Source organism: Manacus vitellinus, unplaced genomic scaffold (assembly GCF_001715985.3).
Source record: "Manacus vitellinus isolate BGI_N305 unplaced genomic scaffold, ASM171598v3 scaffold_1_pilon, whole genome shotgun sequence".
In the NCBI taxonomy this organism is placed as follows: domain Eukaryota; kingdom Metazoa; phylum Chordata; class Aves; order Passeriformes; family Pipridae; genus Manacus; species Manacus vitellinus.
In genome coordinates this window covers 48,542,485-48,559,617 of record NW_021939396.1, presented here as the reverse complement: position 1 = coordinate 48,559,617, position 17,133 = coordinate 48,542,485, and the positions used below count along the sequence as shown (strand labels likewise).

The following is a 17,133-nucleotide window of genomic DNA, read 5'->3' as shown; positions in this document are numbered from 1 at the left end:
TTTTAAAATGAATACTTGCTCTTGTTGGTAAGTTAAGCCCTGTAGAAACCCCGATGGGAGGGCACACAAAATTCTACTGTAGCTCATAGAAAAACTGTTCACCAAATTCAAACACAAAGTTTCTTTTGTTTAGTATAGGAGACAAAAACCTGATAACACAAATGCTCCCTGTCTGGATGACATCCACAAGATTATTCAGGCTACAGTTATTTTACTTCTAAAATATTCAGACTTCTTTAAGAGGTATTTGAGGAGATACTTTTATAAATCTGGATTATTACATGGTCACTTTAATTCATTTTTAAAAGAAAAATTTGCATGAGGAACATAGCTTTTTTTACAGTTAAGACTTTTTTTTCACCAGCTATAGCTAAAAGTTAAAAGTTAAACTAAATTTAACTCTTAGTTATAACCACATTATATTCATATGAACACCATTTAAACACGATTATCTTGGCAGCTACTTACGCAAAGGATTTTGCCCTTCACTGGCATAGTACTCGTACATGCCACTTTTGACAAGTGTATCATAGTGGGGCAGGAAGTCAATTCGTTCCTTGGTTGCCAAAAGCAACATTTGATCAACTGACTGCAGCAGATATAAAGTGACTCCATCTTGAACAAGTTCGCCTGCAATGAAAATGAAATACAAGGTTATACTGAAAAGCACTACAAATTCTGCTCTCAAAACCAGTACCGGTTTACCCTCAGGTAATCTCTAATCTTAAGCATTGCCTGCTCAGCATTTAGCAACAACATTTAATTTAATATCTTTTCACGTTTCCAAGTTTAATAATGCAGGTTTTCTCAGGTGATAGCTACACACATGCCATTTTTCCCTATCATTCACAGAATTTGTAATGGACAGTAAAAAAATCACTTAGCATAACTGTCCATCATACTAGCAAGTAGTTGTCAAAAACTTGCTTGTGAAAGTCACCTTTGTAACAATTCTTGGAAAACCATTACAGAACTCGTACTTTCAGTTCACTATTGCATTATTTCGTGTCATAGAGCATTAACAATCATCACGCGATCTTGACAATCAATATAAGAAATAGCTGTAATTATTTTGCCACCTAAGATACTTACTGAAGTTGTCTTCTGTAATTTCCTTCCTATTTGTTGTGGTGATAACAAACTTTTCATCAGTAGCTATGCCAAATGCCTATAAAAATTGGAGAGTATTCAGTTATGACAACTAAGTACTCCAAAAAGATTCAGAGAAATTAAAACAAACAAATAATAAAAAAGGTGGTCTATTTACTTTGTCACAAACTACTGAGAAGTGATCAAATACTTTTCCTGTACTAACTCCTAGAACACAGTTCAAATCTATAACTTAACTTCATTTGCCTTCTCAGCTTAGCCAAATCTGTCTGTACTAGAGCTGTTTGTTTTTTCACCTGCTTAAAATATGCTCTAGTGAGCAATAGCAATTGTCAGAAGGAGGAAATGTCTTACAGGTAATCACCTTGGGGGCTGAAGAACAAGAATGAACAGCTCTACTTCAGGCTGCACCTACAACAGCAATAGTTATGACCTAGAGGGTGTCCCATATTTAACTGCACTGTTTCGAGATACTAAACCAACCTAGTATTTCTTAACATTGGATACATATTAAAGTCTTTGTTCTTCAATTATATCATACATTTTAAAAAATAATAGATTTCTTTTAGAAAAATTCTTTACCACTAAAACACTGAAGTTTATTCTTCTGAACCTAAACAATCTTTGCCACTTTGATGCCTCCAAATTTTGAATATGTTACTGTAGCTTTGACTTTTTATCCTGCTTTCTACATGCATTTAAATGCCTCTGCATTTCCCGCTATTTTTGCACCCTGATGTTCAACATTAATCTCTTTCTCAAAATAATAAACTAAATATTTATATTTTCTCCTGTCTTTCCGGGCCTTTGAAACTCAAGAAAAAGTCAGATCTAGTCTCACTAAACTCCATCAACCCATTCAGTCCTACAGTCGTAGCTCAGACAGGTGCTTTATGCACTTTTAGATATTCTTCCCTGAAACTCTGGCATTCTCTGCAGCAGTTTGCCCTCAGCATTTCCCATACCTCTTTCTTTCCATCCCTAGTACTCTGACTCATGAAAATACTTTTAAAACACTGCTTGAGGTTCCTTTAGAAGCCTGCTTTTCATACTTCAGTTACTCTTTCCCCTACGGTGACCATGTTAAAAATATATTTATTATCCATCAGCAAAATTAGCAAAATTGTCAAATTTATCATAGCACTTGGTGCAAGTGAAACAGAGATGATACAAAGAGACTGATGTTCAGACTAAAGAACCTGGAGTAATTACACTTTTTAACTCTTCTACATTCAGATCACTTGAAGTCAACCTCTCACATTACACAAATTTCCACATGAAAAATCTGCGTAGGAAAAAATATTAAATTGCTCAGAGCAAGGAAAGTAAGCAACAAAGGATATGGATACTGTAAAACTAACATTCTACTGTGCCATCAGAGGTCAGTGGTTAATGTAGAATAACTGTAGAGTTTTACATTGAAAGCACAGATAAGCATCTTTCCCTCTGGCTGTAATTACAGTTTTTCTATTTTCTCAACCACCCAAAAGCTCTTCTGCTCTCAAAACCTTATGAAGAGTGCAGCATTTAAGGTAGCAAGAAGTTAGGAGGGGTAGTGCTTGCACAAGACAGCTGCCTGCTGCCCAAACAGGGGCAGCCTCCTCCTGGTCCTCTCCCCTATTCCATAGGCGAGCCTCACGGGCAGAGCTACACTTTTATTTCTTGGGTGAGCTCAGCAGCTCTTGGGTGTCCACTGGCAGCAGGCCCTTTCCACCTCACTCCAAATGCTTGTCATTTCATGATAAGCTACTAGGCAGGTTCATGGACTGAGTTTGGCAGTTCTAACTGCAGATAATCTGTTTTTCTTGTCCATGCCATAATTTAAGAGGCCATCTGCTTTGTAAGCTTTGGTCAACTTAGAAGATTTCTCAGTTTGAATGCTTCACTTCTATATAAGACCTACTTCTATTTCCTCTTTCCCTCTGACCTACACTCTTAGCTATCCCAGCCCCTGTCCCTTCCCACTATGCCATGTAGCAGTGAGATGGCTGCACAGCTGTCCCATTATATGGATATGGTCTCCAGGAAGATGAACTGGTCATTGCTGAATTAATCTATTGGGTAATTTACTTGCACAGTTGATGATGTTTCATTTGATTCTGATAAACAACGTTTGGGCAAATGTTTCATTTCTCACTAAGATTTGTGCATGTAAGAGACAACATGATATCTTCTGCTGACTTCGTAAGAAGCTCCGGTTTACCTGCTGAGCCCTTTTCAGCCTAGCATTGTGCCCTCTTCCAAATAAGCACTGTCAATGCACAAAACTTGATAAAATTCACTAAATAACAACAGTACATTCAGATTCTTAATGTTGGTTATTCTATGATCACTGTCTAGACGCATGACCACAAGCTAGCTTTTCGTGTCACCAAAATCTTGAAGAGCACAATACAATCACTATACTCAGAAATGCTTCTGCATTCATGATGAAAGCATGTTTGGAGGTTACTGTGTTAAAACAGCTAAGTAGAAAGATTTTATCTGTTTGGATAGAAAAGACTCCAAGGAAAAAAGAGACAACCTTCAAATTAATCCCCAAACTAGGAGAGGTAGATGTGTGAAAAGGCAGGGATCCCTAAGCTATTGGTTAGGTATGATCACTACATGCAAACGCAAGAGTTAAAACGTTACAAAGATTAACAGCTATGTGCATACAGAAGAGGAAGAAGGTCAACTAAAACCTAAAAAATATAATTATATCAATGAACCAAAATTTGAATATTCTGGGAAAACAACCACAGCTGTTGACTAAAAGCCGAACTGGTTGCTAAACCACACTGAGAGTACGCTGCAGGGCTTTGATGCCAGAGAGTTGTAGGGGTGACCAGTGCGAGAGGAGGCCATCAACTGTCCTGAGCCAGTCATGACCAGTGCCAGATGGCTCTCAAACTACACATCCAAATTTCAACCAGAAGGGCACATGATGCTCCTGCTCAAACTTATCGGGGTAGAAACAGAAGAGACAAATGAGAAAGAATAGAGGACAGGCAGAGGACACATTGCTAGGGACCTCCATGCTCTCCACACCAGAGCAGGGATGGCCCCGAAGGCAGTGAGGCCCATGGAGGACCCATGTCAGGGCAGGCAATTTCCCTTCTCTGTCTTCCTACTCTCACAAGGCTGTGGCCTATGGACAACCTTCCATAGTGGAAAAAACAGTAAAAAGCATGGAGGAGGAGAAGAAGCAGAATAAAGCCCTGTAAATGGCCCTGACCTCTCATATCACCTGTTGCATCACCAAGCAGAATAAAGCCCTGTAAATGGCCCTGACCTCTCACATCACCTGTTGCATCACCAAAGGAATTAGGATTGACTAAGCATTGTGTATTGGGAAAACAAGGGTAGTTTAGACTAGGAAGGGGGGAAAAAAAGGTTTACGACAGAAGATGAGCTTGGAGAAGAAGAAGGAAGAGCATTTACCTAAGTGTTTAACTGCCCCCTCAATCAATAAGCAAAAGATTGTGTTAATTGGCAGTAAGTCAAATTAAGAAAAAAAAAATCCCTGAGTCAAGCCTGTTTTACACATGGCAGGATACCAGTCCTTACACCCACGGAATGGTACCTAAGGAAAAAAAGCTGTCTTTGTACAAACAAAAGAAATGCACTCTTTATAAGCTTGGAGGTTCAGTCTGGAGTGTCATCTATGCTTCATGCTAAATAAATAAAGCTAATAGCTCTCAATTTGTTGGTAGCTATTTATGACATGAGATTAGTATACTGCTAAAAAAGTTTGAGACAGCCACATGAATGCCCCATGCCCAACAAGCCCTCAGCAGAACAATTTACAGGTAAGATACATGAAAATGTGAGTGAATTGTGATTTCTCTAACCCTTTAATCGGAATCAAGAAGCAAGGTTCAATTTATGTACTTGCTTCAGTCACAGGTTTTCTTTACAAACTAAACAGAAAACCAAACTCAAAACAAAACACAAGCCCACAAATCACAGGTAACTCCTCAGCAGCAAAGCCTCCTTCAAATAGACCTCCATTTCTTTTCTCTTCCACATATTAGTACATAAGCACAAAACCAACTTTTGTTGCTACTTTATTTGCACCTGCACAGCAAGGCTTACCTGGCTACTAAGCCAACTAAAACACTTAACATGAAGTTAACATAGGTTTCACCTCTAGATTTACTATCTGCCTTGGAAAAGGTGTTCAACAAGCAAATATTTAGCTTTGTGTGTATCGCCAGTTTGCAGGCACATGAATAGGCTTGCAGTGGTAAGTGAAGGAGAAATAACATACTGTAAACACAGAATCATTGGTCTGCTTCTTCTGGTCCTACAGTCTATTACCATAGAATAATAATTTCTGGTGGTGACTTTTCAAACTGAAGGAATGGAACACTCCATTAAGACAGAAGTCAAACAGTGAAATCAAAACTACAGTATCTTTATAGAAGACATTTAACCCCTCGCAATCCAAACTTTTCCAAAACAAAGTTGTTTCCTACAATTAGCAACTTCTGCACCCTTAAAATGCTGTCTCCTTCTACAGTAACCGACCTAAGCAGGCAGATGCATAAGAATGATGTGAAGAACTGATCCCAGAGCTTGATGATGTAGCCAAAGGATAACAGAAACTTAACAGCCACAGTTATCTTCCTCCAAGAGGCATCTAGCCCAGAAGTACTTTTCTGGCTAAGAGAACTGTACTGCCAACACAAAACTCCTAAAGGGGACCTGAATTGTATCAGTTAAATGTAAAGAAATCTCGCAATGTCATTTTCAATGCCGCCCTTCATAGACACTTACTTAGCTACCCAACATTACAAAAAAACAATACAGCTTTTTCAGTATTTCACATCGATCAAACAGCTCCTTTGCAGAAACTTGTTCTGGAATCTGGAAAAATGAAGCCAATTCAAACTCTGAGAGGCCTGTAGCCTTATGTAACTTTGCATGGGATTAACTAAATATTCCACACTATTTGCCAGGTTGCCATCTGAACAACACACATTTATCAGTTAGCTATCCCACTTTATGCCACATCAAAAAGAGTTACCAGTCCAAATTAAGAGATTTTATATAGCAACAAAGGGATGAAATGGTAGTACGCATTTACAGAAAAGGATTTCACTCTCAAATCACAGACTTTCAAACCAAGAACTGTCTTTCAGTAATGCTTATGGACACTGAGATATTTGTATCGTCTCTCAATTATTCATACAACCAGATATATTAAGGTAATTAATAAATACAAAATTATTCAAATTACAAATACAAAAACTAAGATATAAAAAGATTAAGTGGAGACAAAGACCTTGCTGGAAGTCAGTTGGAACAACTGTACTGAACTCTTAAGAATGCTAATCAAATAAACTTTTCCAGTCCACTCTTAGGTCAATTAGACACTGCTGAGAATCTGTTATCAAGGATCTGGGGCTAAGCACTCATGGTAGCAAGGCAAGTATGATAACAATCATCTCTAATCATAACACGATTGATCTTCCCGAATATCCGAACACAAACTTAATATATAACATCTTTGGACACCAACAAAAAGGGGATCCAAAAGTCTCTAAAAAAGCAGTTGAAATAAAAAAAAAAAGACAGAAATTATTTCTAAGCATTTCATGGAGCTCAAAACAAAAAGTTGCGTGTTACAGAAATAGAAGAACACACAAAAGGCAGTATCTTCTGGGCAGATGGTCACTAGAGATAACCTACAGACAAAAACTAGCAGTGAACACTAATGTTCTATAATATTTTTCAACCATCCTTTATTGACAGAGCCATCTCCATCTAAAGATCAAATTACAGCATTTGCAGAACTTGAGGGGCCTTGTCCTCTGTCCTACTTAAAAGTTTCACTACTATAAGAAGCTCCATTGATATGCTTCTAAATATTTACAAAAAGTAATCAATGAAAGATGTTAAGAAGTGAAAGATGGTTCAAAAGAAACACTTAGAACATTGCTATGTAATAGATCCAGTAATAAAATTTTATGAGGTATCTTAAAGTTTTACCATATTTTTTTTTGAAAACCAGAGAGAAAAAGAAGAGAGGGAAATTGCATGACACAAGACAGTTACAGAAGCCACAAGCATATATCTATAAAATTTTGTCCAGAACAGTTGTTAACTCAGACATCTTTTCAAGATTTGCAACATATAACTAGCAGAAAGAAGCCTAGGACCCCAGAATGTCTGCAAAGAGCTGTGCTGTCATTACTAGACTTAGAATAAGTCTAGACAACCATAGTAACTTCCATGAGACCTTCACAAACTGTTGTGTCTAAAAGCACAATCAGAAATGTTCATGAGTGTAGCTATCAGCCAAAATTTTGACATCAACTCAGTGTAAGCTTCCACCACCAAAATACTTTGTATGGCACCACTTGTTAAAGAATTCAGAATTTTGCTCTTCAAAAGCAAAAAGTACTCAGTCGCATCTAAAAGCTTCACTTGGGTAACTAATCCTAAAGAGTGCAGATATTCTGCATCTGACTGTATTGCCAACACTCAAATTTGACCAAGAACTTAAAGGCCACGCAGCTTTCCAAATCAATCACCACACCATAAAGCAGTATCTAAGTGTACCAAGGTATGCAAACTGCATCCTTCTTCCCACCAAAACGTCCGTAGAGATGCTATACACAAGAATTTCAGTGAAGTCTGAAATACAATGTGATAGTTTTGGAAAAAACTTACAATGTTGCTGCATCTTATATATATCTTATAGTACCTGCAACAGTTTCTTTAAAAATCAAGGAAAAATTTGCTTTGTGTATGCACAGTACGTTTAAAATGTATCTATTTTTAATTTCTGGTTATACAGAATCGCTAAAATTGAGTAAACAAATATAGGCTTTATAATACAAAAATATAATTATTTTAAGATGGACTGATTTCATCGTTAGGAATGGAAGTACTTCTACTGAGTGTTTATCAGAATGATGTTTTAGTCAGTAATCTAAATACCTCTAAATACATCTAACAGTTACTCTTTGGTGATACAAATTTTGCAGAAGTTGCTAATATTTTTCCTTTAATTCCAGATAATTTAATTATACATTATTTATTAGGCATTGGTAAGCAAATATTCACCAAATATGTACACTTATTTCTCAAGTTTCTACTACACCTATGCTTATTGTCCCTACTGCATCTTAATGAATATCCTTTTTTGCCTCGGCTTATTGGGACACTGAAATTTATTTGTGTGGACTGGTAAAAAAAATCTATTTAAATAATAAGTAGACTGGTTAGGATATGATGATGATGATGATGATGATGATGATGATGATGATGATGGTTAGGATATAATGGGAAGCTCAACATAAGATGTGACAAAAGATTAAAAGCAAAAAAAAATTGTTTTACTGCGATACCTGATTTTTGAGTATTTACTTCAATTACAGATATTTACTTTCAATACAGATTACAGACCTATAATTTTTTCACACAAGGAGGTCACAGCAATGATGAAAACTTTCAAGAGAATTAAAGAAGATGTATTCAGCTCCTATTTAAGTAGTAACACTAATGTTAGTACATTTAACTCTCTTCAGACTGGTACTTCACCTCAAAGACTCTCAAAAAACCCTTCACATACAGCAAAACTTTTGTGCAGTTTTCAGCACAGACACCTTTCTGTGTCTAAGTGCTTAGAAGGATTCCTGCCAGCTTAGCAACAAAATGAAGTGTTCCAGCTTCACTGTGCACCTGGACAACGTGAGTAAGGGATCTAAGATTAGCTGTCAACAGTTTAGCTCCATTCTACTCATCGCCAATACTTATTTTGAATTATATTCTAAATATCAAGACAAGCAGTGGGGCATTGACCTAACAGAAGACAACAGGAAGGTGCACAAGCAATGGTATTGCCAAGAAGAGACAAAACACAGTATTTAATTCACTTATTCACCTTAAAACTTCATGGTTCTGCACACTGAAATTATATGACTGCTTCATATATGCTCAACAGAGCTCAAATGGAATAATCAGGCTAACATCACTTTTAATTAGGAGATTTCTGTTTAAGGATTGACCTTGTAAGGATGGAGAATGAAGACTATATATGCTTCAGCTTCTTTTATAAGATTTTTTTTTTCTAAATATTACCCCAACACTGAGAATGAAAAACTAATTTATCAGTATATAAAGCCACATCCCACAACATTGCCACACATTAACTTGTTGTCAGGGGACGGTAAAAAAATATTTGCTTCAAATATACCCCAAAAGTTTCAAAAATTAATAAAGAATATTTCAGTAATAATGGAGAAGTATTTTATACAACAACAGACAGCGAGGACATTCATCAGTTCCTAAACCGACCTCTCAAATGGCAGAATCAGCTCTTTTCTACATAAACAGGAAAATATCTTCTTTCTGCATTATGCAAAAAACAATAAGTCTCAGAAGCAGAAGGCCAAGATCATGCCTTCATCACATACTGCAGTCAGGTTTAATTTCACATTTTTTTTCAAGATTTACCCTCTCCTTTGACTCCTACATATCCAGTTATATCCATAGGAATTCTCTTATTCCACAGGAAGGTGTTCACAGCAGAAGTATTTTGCAAAGCCTTGCCATGATGATGATGATGATGATGATGAGTTCCAACAGCTTAATATTTCCAGCATCCTTGTCAGACATGACCAGCCCCATAGCTCAGACTAGCAGACTGGAAAACATCTATGCACCTTTGTTGGTACAGCAGCATCACTCAGTTGTATGACAAACTTCCAATGAAAGTCAATTTAAAGCTGAGCCTCTGTTGAGGTTGAGGCACTAGATATGGTAGATGTGGGAACAACACTGTTACATATGTGGCATTTTCCTTATCAAGCAGTCAGATCATCTCTAACAGCTTTAACTGGAGAAGGATGAATATAACAATCCACTTCATCTTAGTCTGAATCAACTGAGAATTTGCTTAACAAAAGAATCTTTCTTCCGGAACTTTCATCGCTTCACTGACACATTTTCAGCACCATGAAGTGAGGAAAGTCTGTCCCAGTCAGGTGAACCCATTTATCCATCACCTTTTTCATGAAAGTAGTTAATTGCAACTTTCAAATTGGGGGGAACTTAGGAGTAAAACACTCCAAGAAACACATACAATGCACAAAGCTCCCAGGGGCACTGAGATGCCAGAATGTTCTTCCAGAAGTCTAAGGAGAACCTGTACACTGTTGATGTGGGAGACATCAGATATCAAACTTCTCAGACCTCTGTCTGTCCACTTTTCACTGTACCAGCATTTACTGGTCATGTCAAACCACTTGTCTCAGCATCCTTTCAGAGTCAGATGATGAAAGCTCCAAGGTGCAAAGACTCACCACACTGAAACGAGCAGTAACAGACCCATCTCTGACTGCACTTACACACAGTCAACACATTATTGGAGAAGTCTTTTCTCCAAGTGACTGATCATTTGAGGATTTTGGTGCATAACTTCATAAGAGTACAGATTCTATTACCCAAAACAGCCACAGGACTGTTGACAGCTATTATGGTGTTAACACTGCAAAAAACTATATTTCAAAAAATTTTACTTTCATGGCCATCAAATTCAAACACACCACGGTCGGCTTTGCAGCACCAGACTTTTCGAATGCTACGCTGCACATCGGAGCAGTCTGCCCAATGGCAAATTACTGCCTTCACAATGTCAATACACTTTACAGACAACAAACCCCTGAAGCTGTTTGTACCCAAGATTTGTCACAGCTGGTGATGATGGCTTATTTCTGTAAAAGACTGCAAATATCCCAAAAGCTCTGTGAACTACTGGACACCGTGAAGATGCATGGAAACACAAGTCATTTGAGTGCACAGCATATATATAAAAATCATGAAAACACTCTGTTGTATATAACAAATTGCAAATTAGTGTTAAACTCAGTCAATCAATTATTACAAAAGAAAGAAGAGAAAAAAACATGGGTTAATCATCCACATATTTGCCTTGACTACTGAAAATATTATTCTGAAGTAGTCTTGCAATTCATCTGCTATGTAGAGTTGTGATGGGATCCATTAAGAAAAGTCTTGGAGAAAATAATGTACTACTCATAATTTCTCATAGGAGATACAAACCTTTAGAAGCCCATGAACCCACCCCCACTGCCTAACTTCTCAGAATGTTACACTGCTTGAAGTGTACTAATTTCTTTATTCCATTTCACTAGTTCTTTTTTCCAGTCTTCTGAACTTTAGTGGTGTTGATCAGACCAAGGAATGTGGTAACACTCCATAGCCACGTGACTTCTGCGTATAGAATCATAAAGGTTGGAAAAGACCTCCATGATCATCAAGTCCAACCTTGAACAAATAAAATCACACTTACTAAACTATATCGCAAAAAGCCATGTCTACATGTTTTCTGAACACTTCCAGGGAAGGTGACTCCATCTTAAATAGCAGTACAGATTCAGTGCTTCTATCAGAATATGGATATGCCATTTTTGACACTGAAATAGATGAACTACGCAAGGAGCAGGTAATTATATGTGACAGCTATTCCCGCTGACATTGATAACCCAAAGTTTCCACTGCAGTAGGAAACTGTTACATTAAACACTATATTATTTGTTCATTCATTATATTTATTTATTTACATTATTTAATAAATATGTAAATGTTATAATATATACATTCTATTTACATATTCTTGTCATTATATACATTGTATGTTATATTACTATACATGAAACTAATTATATGCATTACAGGTAGAATTATTACATAAAAGTTATACTTGTATAATATTATAGAAAAATATTCTATTTATTTAAATATAAAATAAAGATTTATTATATCCTATCTATATATGAACTATATAATTTATACCCTAAAGAACGAAGTGCAAATTACACTGGATAAAGAAACTAAAATAAACGTTTTATCAGGCTAAATTATTGCAATCTACAGTTTATTTTCCCGTGGATTTCACAAGACAAAACATGCAGGCAGCTAACAGGTCTATGACATTTATTACTCCCTAAAAAAACGAAACCATTACAGAAGATGGGCGATGCCCACTGGTATCACCAACAAACTACAGCAAACAGCCCGTAGGCAGAAAGGAATCTCCACCTCCAAGAGATCTGAAGAGTGAATAAGTTTCGTTTCGTTTCGCGAAACGAAGGGAAAGAAAACTGAAAGGACAGGCGACAAAGCAATGGACCAGCCAGACAAAGTATTTAAATGGCAGTCACCGCTGGGGGCTTCGGAGAGACAGTCACTGCGCTATGGATGGGAAACGATCGGCGTTTACCGCCAACACCTTGGACAGCACAAACAGAACCGCAGACTCAAGTAGGTCGGAACAGACCTCTGAGATCACCGAGTCCCAGCAGGGGCCGAGGAACACCGTCCCTCCCGGCAGCACCCTCCGAGGCGCAGCACCGCCGCCGCCGCCGCCGCTCCCCGCGGGGGCGCCGCGCCCGCCCGGGCCCTTCCCGCGGCTTCTCCCCGCCGTAGGCATGCCCTCCCCCGCCTCCCCCGCCGCCCCTACGCCGTCCCGCCCCTGCGGGAAGGAGTACACCGAGGCAGCCGCGGCTCTCCCCCACGCCCGCCCACCTTTGTCGCAACCAAAAAAAGTGGCTTGAGCGGAGGGCGCGGCCCCGCACCGGTCGGAGCTGCGACCGCCCCCGCCGCCCCGCGTCCCCGCGGCCTCCGTGAGCCTCGACGCCCCCGTGCCCGCATCGCCCGCCCCCCCGGCTACCTGCACCACGGGCCTGCGGAAGGCGCGGTAGTTGTCCTGCGTAGCGACACTTCTCTCCGGCGTCTGCCTGCTCCCGCGCCGTCGAAAGAATTACAGGTTGCGTCCCCCGTTGCCCGCGAGGGCGTCAGCAGCGCCGGCCTGCGACGTTAGGTGAGCGCCGCCTCCGCCACCCACTGCCCTCCATGTTGAGGAGCCAGACGACGCGAAACCGTCCCGCCTGCGATGGCGCGCCAGCGCTCGTCACTCCCGCGCCCGCGACGCCCCCCCCCGCGCCCCAGCGCAAACCCGCCGGGAATGGAGGAGCCGAGCCAGCGGGAGCCGCGCAGGATCCTCGGAAAGCCGGAAGGAGGAAACGGAGCGGACGCCGGTGGCGGCGCTGCCCCGGGTTCGGGTGGGCCAGACAGAGAGGGGCCTGCGAACCGAAAGCGCCGCTTGCCCCGACCTCGAACGATTGGTGCCCTCGCCCTCGCGCCATTCCGTTGCCGCCCTGCCGGCGGGGCGAAGCGGCGGAGGGTCGGCGCTGCCCCGCCCGCGCGGCCCGGGAGGCGCAGGCGGCCGGACTCTGGACCGCGTGCCGCGCCGACCCGCGCGCGGCGGGCGGCGCGTCTGACGGGGGCCCCGGAACCCTCCTGTCACCGGGCGGGCACGTCCCCGCCGCGCCCCGGGAGGCGGCCGTGCCGGGGAGAGGCTGGATCTTGCTGTGAGCGCGGCAGTTTGGCTTCAGCCCGGAGGCGTGAAGTCCCGCTTCGTGTGCCTTAAACTAAATCCAGATCCCAACGTTGTTTCACAGAATCGGTGAGGTCGGAAGGGATCACAGTGGGTCATCTGGTCCAACCTCCCTGCTCAATCTGGATCATCCCAGAGCACAAGGCACAGGATTCCATCCAGACAGTTCTGAAATACCTCAGTGAGGGAGACTCCACAACCTCTCTGGGCAGCCTGGTCCAATGCTTGGTCATCCAGACAGTAAAGAAGTTCTTCCTCACATTCAGGTGGACATTCCTGTGAATAAGTTTCTACCTGTTGCCTCTTGTCCTATTGCTTGGCACCACTGAGAAGAGCCTGGCTCCATCTTCTGGACACGCTCGCTTCAGATATTTCCATACACTGATAAGGTCCCCTCTCAGTCAGCTCTCTTCAAGACTGAACAGGGCCAGCTCCCTCAGCCTTTCCTTGTAAGAGAGATGCTCCAGTCCACTGACCGTCTTTGTAGCCCTGTGCTGGACCTGCTCCAGAAGCTCCACGTCCTTTTTGTACCAAGGATCCCAGAACTGGACACAGCACTCCAGATATGGCCTCACCAGTGCTGAGCAGAGGGGCAGGATCACCTCCCTTAACCTACTGGCAATGCTATTCCTAATGCACCCCAGGATTCTGTTGACCTTGGCCACAAGGTCCACACTGCTGGATCATGGACAGCTTGTCTACCGGGATCCCCAGGTCCTTCTCCACAGAGCTGATTTCCAGGAGGTCAGACCCCAGCCTGTACTGGTGCCTGTGGTTCTTCTTCCCCAGATGCAGGAGCCTGCAGTTGCCTTTGTAGAATTTCAGAAGATTCTCTGCCCATCTCTCCAACCTGTCAAGGTCCCTCCAAAGGGCTGCACAGCACTCTGGGGTATTGGCCACTTCTCCCTGTTTTGTACCATCAGCAAACTCACTGAGTGGGCACTCCATGCCCTCAGGCAAGTCACTGATGAATAAGTCAAACAAAATTGGTCCCAGTATTGAACCTTGGGGGACACCACTAGTGACAGGCCTCTAACTAGATCCTGTGCCACCAATTATGACCCTCTGAGATCTGCCGCTTATCCAGTTCACAATCCACCCCACTGTCCACTCATCCAACCCACACTTCTTGACTTTGCCTATGAGGATGTTGTGAGACAGTCTCAAAAACCTTGCTGATGTCAAGGTAGACAATATCCACTGCTCTCCCCTCATCCATCCAGGTAGTCGTTTCATTGTAAAAGGCCATCAGGTTGGCGAAACATGACTTACCTTTAGTGAACTCTTGTTGACTACTCCATATCACCTTGTCTTTCATGTGGGCGGGGATGGCCTCCAGGATAGGGTGCTCCATCACCTTTCCAGGGATTGAGGTGAGGCTGACTGGCTGCTAGTTCCCTGGATCCTCCTTCTTGCTGTTTTGAAGACCAGAATGACATCTGCTTTCTTCCAGTTCTCAGGCACCTCTCCTGATCTCCATGATCTTTCAAAGATGATCATGAGTGGCCTGGCTATGATGTCCATCAGCGCTCTCGGCATTTGTGGATGCATCCCGTCAAGGCCTGTGGACTTGTGGGTGTTGAATTTGTTTAGGTGTTTGCGGCAAAAGTCCCTCACTCAGCACCCTTTTCGGTGAATGAATCCACGGGAGACAGACTTTGTCCAGGCAGAACTCTCTTGTAACTTTATTACTCCATTTATGTACAGAATAATGGTCCGAGCTATCAAGCCAGGCCAGATTTTACTTATCTGCACACATTCCACACAGACGCTCCTGTGGCTGCCTTCAGCCACAAAGAATAATCATACTTCAAGCGGCTTTCCAGTTCAATTCTTTTCATGTCAAAGTGTACCCTGGGAAACAACCCTTGAAAACAAAGGGATCCAGGAGGGATGGACATGCTTCAAGAAGGAAGTCTTGAAAGCACAGGAGCAGGCTGTCCCAGTGTGCCAAAAGGCAAGCTGGTGGGGAAGACAACCAGTCTGGCTGAACAGGGAGATTTTGAAGGAAATTACAGTAAAAAAGAGAGCCTACCAATTATGGAAAAAAGGGCTGACTGCTTGGGAAGAGTTTAGGAATATAGTTAGGTCATGTAGAAAGAAAATTAGAGAGAGGAAGGCACAACTTGAGCTCAATCTATTCACTTCTGTTAGGGATAACAAAAAGTCTTTCTACAAATAGATCAATAGCAAAAGGAGGGGCAAGGAAAACCTCCATTCTTTATTGGACATGGGCAGGAATATAGTTATCAAAGATGAGGAAAAGGCTGAGCTATTTAACACCTTCTTTACCTCAGTTTTCAACAGTAAGACAGGTCGTCCTGAGGACAGCTGGCTTCTGGAGCTTGTAGACAGAGATAAGAAGCTGAATAGCCCCTCAATAATCCAGGAAGAAACGGTTTGCGACCCACTGAACCACTTGGATCCCCACAAGTCTATGGGACCAGATGGGATCCACCCAAGGGTGATGAGGAATCTGGCAGAAGAGCTCGCTAAGCCGCTCTCCATCATCTACCAACAGTCCTGGCTCACTGGGGAGGTCCCAGATGACTGGAAGTTGGCGAATGTCATGCCCATCCACAAAAAGGGCTGGAAGGAGGACCGGGGAAACTACAGGCCCGTCAGCCTGACCTCAGTGCCTTGCAAGGTTATGGAGCAGATCATCCTAAGTGCAATCACATGACACCTACAGGATGGACAAGGGGTCAGATCCAACCAGCACAGGTTTAGGAAGGGCAGGTCCTGTCTGACCAACCTGATCTCCTTTTATGATCAGGTGACCCGCCTGGTGGATGAGGGGAAGGCTGTGGATGTGGCCTATCTGGACTTCAGCAAAGCCTTTGACACTGTCTCCCATAGCATACTCCTGAAGAAGTGGCGCCATCTTCCCAGAAGTTTACACCGGATATGTCATGCTCACCACCATTTTTATGACCCCTGATCCTAACTGATTTCCGAGGCGGAGGAGATGACATCACCTCTGGGTCAGGGGAAGGAGGTGGCACTTGGGTATGATGAAGAACAGGGGTGGCTAAGAGGTTAGTTTTCCTGCCGTTTCGACTAGCCTTCCCACCTTTTCCCCTGTCGCCATCTTGTGGGGTGTTAGTTTTTCCACCTTCTCCTTCTTCCTCACTATCCCCCTGTTCACCATCTTGAGCTGAAGAGATGTTCTTATATAAAGAAGATCTCGATCCGCCATCTTGTGACAATGATTTTTTATGAGGAGGAGGGCTTCTAACTTTCTGAATTTTGTTTTCTCTCCTCTGTAAAATTATCAGGATGAGTCTCCAAGCGATAAGCGCTTTAATTCCTTCCTTTTCTTCTTTTTCACATTCTTTCCACAGTTTGTTGCCAATTTTGTCCCATTCATCAGCATTAAGATTTTCCAGGACATATTTCTCTTTCTTGTTAAGCCATTTAGCCAATGATTTTAGGGAATCTCTATCGTATTTATGTCCATATCGAGTAATTATAGTTTTAAGATTATGGTATATATCTTTTTCAGCCGTAGAAAGGCGAGATCCCATGACTATCTTTCTTGAGTAAAGATAGAGAAGGGGGATAGTAGGAAAAAGTGATTTAGCCCCAGCTGCTCACCTCTTCTTTTTGGG

The 17,133-nt window shown here is 41.9% G+C and overlaps 1 protein-coding gene across 1 annotated transcript in view; it reads right to left on the bottom strand.

Moving 5' to 3' along the window:
- The window catches only part of SMCHD1 (structural maintenance of chromosomes flexible hinge domain containing 1), a 61,668-nt gene extending 60,504 nt beyond the window's left edge, over nt 1–1,164 (bottom strand). The window contains exons 1-2 of the mRNA XM_018081168.2: nt 1,093–1,164; nt 469–630 (exon numbers count right to left, since the gene is read on the bottom strand). Coding sequence (XP_017936657.1) covers nt 469–577 — 109 coding nt within the window. The 5' untranslated portion in view covers nt 578–630; nt 1,093–1,164. The remainder of the gene's footprint in view (nt 1–468; nt 631–1,092) is intronic.
- Between the last annotated feature and the right edge of the window lie 15,969 nt (nt 1,165–17,133).